Below are 8,961 nucleotides of genomic sequence, written 5' to 3'. Positions count from 1 at the left end.
GAGAGAGACATGGATAACTACAGCATGCAGAAGTAGCCATAGCTGTTTGGGTTTTTAAACATAGGATGTAAGAGCAAGCCTTAGCCCAGCTGAGTTTAAACAAAATCAGTCCTCTGTAGTGATACTGCTAAAACAAACAAACAAATCCATTCCTGCAGAGTCAAGAATTCAAATGCATTTATAAGAACAGTTTTCAACAGAAGTGTTTTTAGCCATGGCAAAATCTGAGCTTTCCATAAGGGAAGTTTTGTAACATAGCTTATAAATAATAGGGGATTTTTCTGACTATTCAGGAACGTAAGTAACACTGCTGTACCACAAACGGTTAGAAGCAACCCAGCAACAGTTATTCAAACTTGTTTCAGAATCCACATTTATCCAACAGTCGCTTCCCAGAAAACAGTTACCTTCCAGTTTCACCACATTTATCCAACAGTCATTTCCCAGAAAACAGTTACCTTCTAGTTTCAGAGCACAAGCTTCTTCTGTTGTAGTTCAGACTTACTACAGTGACTAAGGTTTCAATAAGCTTATTTTCCTGTGGAATTATTTTGTTTATTTCTGAGATCATGCTTGGCCAAGAAAGAGCTCAGCTAATCCTAAGCCCAAAGGGCCAGGTATTTCCAATAAATGGCAGCTGATGCTGTTCCATACACAAACTTGTATCAAAGCTTCCCAAAATGGCTTGCAAACTGAATTGAAACACCAGCCTGCCACTGAGTGGTATCTGCTGGATTACAAGTAGAAAAGTCAAAGTCTCAGTTCAGCTATAAAGGGTACAAGTCGGGCCCCAAAACAATCTCATTCTTAAAGGAACACAATGACTAGGTTATTTACAATCACTGCCTTATTTGCACCTAACACCACATCATCAGTAACAGCTCAGGAAAAAGAAGCACAGAGCACCTCCCAGACAGCTTCTGCTAAAAGCCACTCGGTGGCAGTGATACAAGCAAATGTATACATCAAAGTTGTGACACAGATTTAAGCATGGTCACTTTATCACTTTATTCCTTGAAACTAGACTCTCCTCAATTACAAAAACTACCAGAAAAGAGGGTGCCTGATGCCTAACAATTCAGTATTTCATCTTCTCTTCAATGCATTCCATATTTTAATGTTCTTAGAAACTGTCAGGAAGTTTCTACAAGCCAAAACACCTTCATGCATAGGTACAGGCACTCTTAGCTGTTCCGTATCAAATACGGATTTCTGAGAGGTCATTGATTGTCTGATTAATGGTAGCTTACCCTCAAACAAGCGTAGCTGCAGCGTGCCCTTTTTTTAGAAGTTTCATTTCCTCAGACTCTGGTATTTCAGGACAGCAGTATGACGTGGTAAAAGGTAAACTGGAGAAAAACAAGTTTGGTTTGGATATTTAACTGTATTTTTTACTCATAGCTTTGTCAGAAGGAGTGAAGAAAAATGACCTCAGGAAAGCTTTCATGTAGACTCTCACCATCCCTTTTCACAGTAGCAACCGTGCAGGCAAGAAAAATTTATGACTCCATATTTATTTATTTTAGTTGTGCTCAGAGTTTTACAGGTAGCATCTTCCCTTTAGACCTTCTCAACAGAAATATAAAAAAGTTTGAAGCCATTTCCCCACTCATCTCCAACAATCAACTGAAATGAAAAGCAGAAACATCTTTTGTTAAAAGAAAGAGTGGTGAGTTTGTGAAGGCTTATCCCAGTCTAGAGCTGGGCTTCCTGCTATGGCACAGATCTATTAGTTTGTAACTTAGAAAACCCAGTCCCCAGAGTCCTGTAACTCCCATCTACTCCACAGGAAACAAATCTCTTCTCTAGCAGCGACAGGGACATTCCTGGTAGCTGACACTGTGCAGGGGAAACACTTCCTGCAGCTTAAGTGAGCTGGACCTTCTTCGGAAACTCTGGGAACCCAACCTGTCTTCATGGGATGGAGAGGAGGCAGGGAACAAACTCTTCAAGGCAGAACAGACTCTTCAAGTAAGTACTGCACGTCCTGGTAGACATGCCTGTCTTAGCAGACTGCTGTGGCATGAGGCACTTCGGTCATGGCTGTAGAGAACTGTCCCAGCTCTGTCAACAGAACCACAGGTAAATTTGCTCTTTTTCCTGTGAGAAGTCCCTGAGTTGCAGACCTAAAAGATCTTCCCCCCAAACACACCTCAGTGTCACTAGACCACTGAAAAAAGGAGCCGAGCCATGTCAGTAGCCTGCAGGGAAGCCACCTTTCCGGGAATCGGAGGCTGCAGCCCATCCTTCATCTGTCCTGAGAATGGCCTGCACAACCGCACCGCCGCTCACCCGTGTGGTATCGTGTTTTCTCTTCTGTAGTTGTTCTTCTATAGCCTGGAATGCAGAAGTGAATGAGGACAAGAGGAGAAAGAAACTACACACTTGCCGTAGTCTGCGACCTGCATCCTCCATGACCACCCAAGCGTCCAGTGCCTGTACTAGATAGGTTTAAAATGACATTATGTGCCTCCTCTCCCCTTTGCTTTCTGGGATACCCTGCTTTTGAAGAGGTGGAATTGAGAAGATGCGACATTTGTGCTGCTCAGTGTGGGCTACCAATACTACTCCTGATCTCAGAGCATTCTGCCTCAGATACTCATATAACAGCAGCCAGAACTGATGGATCCTGTTTGGGAACGGGAGAAAACACAGGACTTGTAGAGAGCAGGGCATCCTCCCCAGTGCAGGCAGGTATCTCAGCTGTTACCTTAGTAAGAAGCTTATTAAAGGAGGATCTTCTGCATAGTTTGAGGAAAACAGCCTTACACAGGAGTGTTTTTCCTAATATAGAGGCATGGGATATGTACAAAGACAGCATGTGCCTCAGGCCTCTGGGAGTGTAATTCCTCAGGGTGAATGAAGCTGCCAGCTCAGGCAGTGGTATGCAGAGTGAGGAAGATCTTGCCATCAGCTGTCAGGCTGACAGTGCTGCACAGAGACTTTTAACTGTGAAAATATTTCCAAGTTTGTTCTTGGGTCCCTCTGCATGTCCTCCCTCGCTAGCTCTGTGCCAGTGCTTTGGGACTCATTAGGAGGTTGCACAACAGGACAAGAGTTTCCTGAGGGTCACTGGATCCAGACTGCTGAATGGTTCAGAACCTAACGTGGTTTTCTAATTTTGCAAGTCCTTCAAGCCAAGCAACACTGCAAGAAGATACATTACGCTCAGTTTCAGGTATAGGTCACACTTGAAAGTGCTAGGCTGCAAACCCACGTGACTGAGACTAAAGGTACACTTTGAACAGCTTATTGTGACCCAGTACTTGACCTGTGCCAGCTTTAACACTGCTCACCTAGAAACATTTGGCAAAGCTTCATGATTTTCCACAAGTGCGTGCCTTCCCAGTGTTAGGAACCCAGCCCATACAAGAAATTCACACCCCCCCCAGACAAACCTCCTCTACTTGCTGCTCAAGCTCTGTGATATTGGGAAACAGCTGATCGTGAATTCTGGGCTCTTCCACTGCTTTCTTCACATCATAGCCAAACCAGATGGAATTGATGATCGTCTGTGAGAAGCAAAAAGCCTTAATGTTAGTCACTTGTCTTCAAAGAGGCCCGACCCTTGTAGCAACATAGGCAGAGACGTCTGAAGGATGTTCACCAGTGCAGATAAAAGGTGGCTCCTGCTGCTTTCAGCAGTTCCTCTCTTGGCTGAGCAAAACACAGGTACATTGCACCAAGTCAGCTTTTATACGCCTAGAAGGGTTCCCACAGAAAGAGACCGTGAGTTACTAAAGTTAACACAGTAAAAGGATCAGATCCTCAAGCCATTGTAGCTGGATTCACACGCTATGATTAAGCCTGTGCTGGCTTAGACACGCAGCAGTCACCCCAGCAAACACACAGCTATGGCTACCTGCTACTGCACAGCTGGCTTCCTTAAACCTGGCTCATCTCTGCGTGGTTGAATTGCAGGTTGGGTCTGCTGGCAAATGAAAATAGCCTCAGGATCAAGGGCTCAGAAAGCTGCTTGTAGGGGTTTTTACCAAGACTTCTCCTCTGCCTCAGTAAGAAAGCAAGATCTAGCCTGGGGCTCTGGACTGCTGCGCGCTGGCACAGGGGACAGCTTGCTCCTGCAATCACTTTTGGGCTCGCTGGGCATTTGAGTGGCTGTCACAGCAGCTCACAGAGAGCCTGCCTGTCAGATGGGCCTCACACCGTGCCTGGCCTAAGTCCCTATTTAGCTTCTCTGTGACTCTCATCCAAAGTTCAGGATGTTGGATGGGAGCGGCTCTAAACTCGATAGAGACTAGTTCCATCAAGATCCAAAGAACAGAAGTCAAAGCTAAACTGAAGTCACAACACTTCTAAAAGTGGTAAGAACAACTTGCCAAAGAAAAGACCTGGAATCACTGAAGGAAGTCATTTAATAGCAGAGCCTTTGTAGGTCTGGCAGGAGTTGGCACTGGAGGTCCGGCCCTCAGCAGGTCAGGCAGGAACCTCCCTTTTGGGCCCCTGGCCCACAGCAGGGAGCCACAGCCACGGTCATGTCACAGGTGGAGACTGCAGCCCCTCCCCCACCTTGTCTGGCCCCAGCCTTCTCCCCACTTTGCCCATATCATCACATACCAGTGCTGTTGCTGTAGTTATTTTTGTTCCTCCAGAAGCACCAACCACCATCCTGACCTTTTTCATTTTATCCACCAAGATGGAAGGGCACATAGAGGACATTGGCTGTTTACCTGTTGGGGACACAGATGCAAGAGAGACTCAGCTTTCCACCTCCAGCTTACAAACTGCCAGCTACTGCCCCACGTCTAAACACAGAGTCTCAGTATCCGCCTTCTTGACTCAGCTCACATGTCTCGTTCAGCCCTTGGGGATCCCACTATCCCCTGCACTCATCTTCTTCTTGCTCTTGCAATGCAAAGCTTAACCCTGGTCCTTCATGCAGAGGCTGAAGGTGCCTTCTTCCACAGTCCTGTCTCAGCTGGGGTGATGCAGATGCCTGCAGTACACCATGGGACTTCCCTTCCTGTCCTTCCTCTTCACTGTCCCTCTCCAAATCACAGGGTACAGGAGGGCAGCAGAATCCCAGCCCGCTTTAGCAGCAATGAGACAGGTCTGCAGGAAACAGTAGTGGGGCAGGCAGGTTGCCTGGGTTAGGTACACGAACTGGATCTATCCAAAACTGCCCTACAGCTCCCAAGGCAGCACAGGGAGAAGGCTGGACAGTGCCATCTAACACTCTGCAGTCAGCTCCTGCTGCTGCCTCCCTGTTCAAAGAAATCTTTTGCAGCCCTAAGTAATTTCATCTGATGTGTACTGAGCTCCCTGGGAAAGGATTTCTGGTTGTCGAAAGGAGGTACACACAAGAGCTTTTCTGTAGACAGCCTCTCCTCCTTCAGCATGCACCAGGGCAGCTGGTTGTGTGCTTTTGGCAGGGATGCCAGGTGACTTTCATCCCTGGCCTCTGCAGAAACCCCCAGAGCTGTGCCTGATCACAGGCATGCCGCAGCCCACCTTGCAGACACTACAGCATTAGTATGCAAGATACAGCCAAACGACTGAGTCGGGAAGGTAGTTTACAGCTACCTGGTGCTATGAAATTTGCTGGAGAAGGAGGGATCCCAAATCCATTAATTATGTAAGGTGAGCTGAAGTCATCCATCTCGTCATTAAATATGATTCCACTCATGTTGGATCGCACATCAGAGCCAAAGCTAGAGAAAACAAGTTGGTGCAGACATGTCAAAACCAGAGCAAATCCAGGAGCAGCTTCAGGTGAATTACTGCAATGTGAAACCTGGGATTTGATTGGAGTAACTCTCTACTCCCTCCTGTTGTAAGGGACATTCTGGCACCCCTTGGGGGAAGGAAACAGTTTATGAGTACACAGCTACACAAAGAGGAAAGGCAGCCCAGAGCCCTGCTGTATGGCTCCCCTGCATGGACCCTAAGGGGAAAAACAGCACAGCAGCTAAATACAACTAATTCCCCTTCCAGCCGGGCAGTAATGCACTCCATTCAGGGGCAGAATAGCTCAAAGGCTGGCACATCTGGGAATGAGTCTTGCTCAGACGTGTCAAGCTGGAGACATTTTCTATAGACAAAAAGAACCGTCACCCCCCAGCCTCAGGCCATATGTGCACAACACAGCTCTTCCTGACAGCCCTCAAAGCCAAACACCACACTTCCAGGCCAGCTGTATTAGCTCAAATTCCTTCCAGAAGCCTAGAGAATCACAGCCAGCAGCGATACCACTGCTTATGAGAAGATCCGGATGCAGTGAATATTTTCTCGGTGGGAAAACTCAACATGAGAGAGGACACATCTTGCCCTCTGACCCAACCACACAGGCCTTAGCATTAAGAACTGACCTGCAAGCTCAGCAGAAGAAGTGCCTATCAACAGCGCTACTCATCACTACCCCACCAGAGAGACGACAGTTCAGTGATGTTTTATACCAACCACAGAACCACCACTAGGAAGATGGCAAAGGCCTACACGGAAGTAATGTCTGAGCTCATACTATTGGTTGATGGTGCTGGTGGCGGACACAGCACTGCCATCATCAGCCACAATGGAGAGGTGGGATGTACCGGCATTATCTCCAGTGTAATATACTGGCTCATAGTAGTCAACTGGATGGGAGGTGTTGTCTGTGATTTTCCTCCGGAGACCATCCGCAAAGAACTCTGACGTCATGTTTCTGATCGCCTGTCAGAGAAATCCAATGCAGTTACTCAGCAGATTAAGTTTAAGAGACACGTGGTTATGAGGCTAATATCCAATACTTCAGATCACAGAGGAGTGGCAAATCCCAGCAGTGAGGCTACAGTTTTCCAGCAGGGGCTTTCCTCCTCCTTGAAAGATGGACATTGTACCAAAGAGCATTCTAAGCAGTCACAGAAGCAGCTGTTACAATGCACCCCTTTAGAAGGAAGTTTATCAGCAGCCATTACTGTAGATCTATGGAAAGCTGTCCCCAACACTGCTGTAAGGCGTAGGCAAGCAGTGCTACTCTTGCTTCAGAGATGAGAGGAAAGGGATCAGGCTGAGAGGACTAGGCCAAGACAAGCTCTGTACGTTGCAAATTTGTGTCCATCAAGCTGGGCTGGGCTCAGATCCTGCTGCTTTTGCAGATTCACAGAAGTAAAAGCACAAAATGCAAAGTTGGGGAAAGCGGGGTTCCTGCCTCACCCCTTCCCATCCGCTGGTCCATTTACTATAGGCAGGACTGTGGTTACAGAGCCACAAGGATGCTGGGAATGTCATCTAATGAATAAGGCTTCAAACACTATGAAAACAGGGAGGGCTAGCCCTAAATATACTCAAAATGCTCCTGGTGAATTGAGGACTTTGCTTTTGCTTACAGCAGGAAGGTTTCCTCCATTTATATCCCTCACAGCTCAGCCATGAGTCACATAGGACTTCACGTTTTGATTCAGAGTGCCTGTCAACAGCAGGTGGCACAGAGCACCCCTGACAAAGTTTAGTCACCCAAGAACTTTTAAGTCATGATCCAGTCAACCTTGGTTGCAGAAAGAAAAGGCTTTTGCCAGGTACCTCTGTAATGTTGACAAATTTTGGATCTCCCAGTAAAGTCCTCTTGGCATAGGCAAAGCGAAAGGCCTCCACAATGCGGTGGTAAGTCAGGCCTTTCTCCTCCATGGTTCTGATGCTGTCAGCAGAGAAATTATATCCTGGCAACAGAAGACAAATGATTGTGAACGCAAAGGGAAGTACACAGTCAATGGACCACTAATAAACCTGTGTCAAATGATATAACCTTGAGGCCCAGTCTCCACAGAGAGGCAGTCACTGGACCATCCTAATCTCTGCATGGAAAACACAGGAGCTACAGGAAGAGTAGTTTCGAGCACTGTGGGAATCACCAGCAGGATGTGTACTTGCAGAGATGTTTTCCAAAGGAGCCTGAAGTACAAGTTACTTTCCACCCATGCAGGGATCAGGTAAGTGCCCCAGTCAGAAGCATATTTTTCCTCTCGCTCCTGTATTTCAAGCGGGAAGGTGACATCCCTGAATTTACAGCAGAAGAGGAATGTTCCCGCATCTCTGATCCCTCCTGGGGTCTTACGACTTCTCACCTGCTGCTGGAAGGCTATCGAGGGAGGCCCAGCTCCCAAAACAAAAAAGGCATTGTCTTTGGAGCTCTCCTAGCTCCAGCTGCCTGCAAGGTGCTGCTCAGTGGCATCTCACCTTTCAGTATGTTGAAAATGAGGGCTAGCACTGGGCCGCTTAGGGGGGCACTAGGTGTGTAGAGAGTAAACTCCCCAAGTGTGATCTGTATGGGGTCTTCAATCACTGTTGCATTGTAGTCCTGCAGGTCATCCAATGTCACAATGCCCCCTAGAAAAGAGAAAGAAACTATAGATGTGGGTTTAAGTGATCGCCAGTGGGAAGGGGAGGTAATAGTCCATCACCATGCATCACAGCAAGGACAGGAGGGAACACAGACAAATCTAAAAAGTTGCAAGGTAAAGAAAGCAAAGATGGGTGCAAAGGAGATTAATTTATTCCTTGATAGATCCAGCTGAGGCTCAGATAGCCTAAGCTTGAAGTTGGGCTGATTTATGGCAGCCAAAAATCTGGTGATCCATCTTTTTGTTACAAAGGACACCAACAATGTCAGGTAACAAAACGTCCTTAAGAGTCCTGTTTACAGGAGGAGGATGCAGCTTTTGGGTGCAGTTGCTTTCCGCTACCCCACAAGCAAAATAATTTGTGTATTCCATTGCCTTTCTCATCAGAAGGGGGAAGACAGTAATTCACCACCACAAATAGAGCCAGTAATTGACTTACTCATGTGAGGTTCGCTGAAGCAAGCCAATGCTAGCTAGTAAGGCTAGAGTACTACCGCCATCTAGTGGCACAGAGCGATTACACAAGCTCAGAGTTTACAGGACCATATATGTAATGTTTCAGGTAGAAACGTGCTGGATTCAGGCTCTGTAAACAGCTATATCCACTAAGCTCTATCCAGAAACGCAC

At 46.9% G+C, this 8,961-nt stretch overlaps 1 protein-coding gene across 4 annotated transcripts in view; it reads right to left on the bottom strand.

The window, feature by feature from the left end:
• Nucleotides 1-1,498: 1,498 nt before the first annotated feature.
• GGT1 (gamma-glutamyltransferase 1) overlaps nucleotides 1,499-8,961 on the bottom strand; it is a 63,891-nt gene continuing 56,428 nt past the window's right edge. For 3 of the 4 annotated variants that reach the window (XM_037371025.1, XM_037371111.1, XM_037370839.1), the window contains 7 exons: nucleotides 8,170-8,319; nucleotides 7,516-7,652; nucleotides 6,479-6,666; nucleotides 5,542-5,669; nucleotides 4,576-4,688; nucleotides 3,399-3,512; nucleotides 1,499-2,337 (listed from right to left, as the gene is read on the bottom strand). In XM_037371025.1, the coding sequence (XP_037226922.1) occupies nucleotides 2,194-2,337; nucleotides 3,399-3,512; nucleotides 4,576-4,688; nucleotides 5,542-5,669; nucleotides 6,479-6,666; nucleotides 7,516-7,652; nucleotides 8,170-8,319 (974 nt within the window). In that variant the 3' untranslated portion in view covers nucleotides 1,499-2,193. The remainder of the gene's footprint in view (nucleotides 2,338-3,398; nucleotides 3,513-4,575; nucleotides 4,689-5,541; nucleotides 5,670-6,478; nucleotides 6,667-7,515; nucleotides 7,653-8,169; nucleotides 8,320-8,961) is intronic. The other variant, XM_037370936.1, reaches the window with a different exon arrangement.

The sequence above is a fragment of the Falco rusticolus genome, chromosome 1 (assembly GCF_015220075.1).
Source record: "Falco rusticolus isolate bFalRus1 chromosome 1, bFalRus1.pri, whole genome shotgun sequence".
NCBI classification, from domain to species: Eukaryota; Metazoa; Chordata; class Aves; order Falconiformes; family Falconidae; genus Falco; species Falco rusticolus.
Note: the sequence above shows the minus strand (reverse complement) of the source record. Positions and strands in the feature narration are given on the sequence as shown.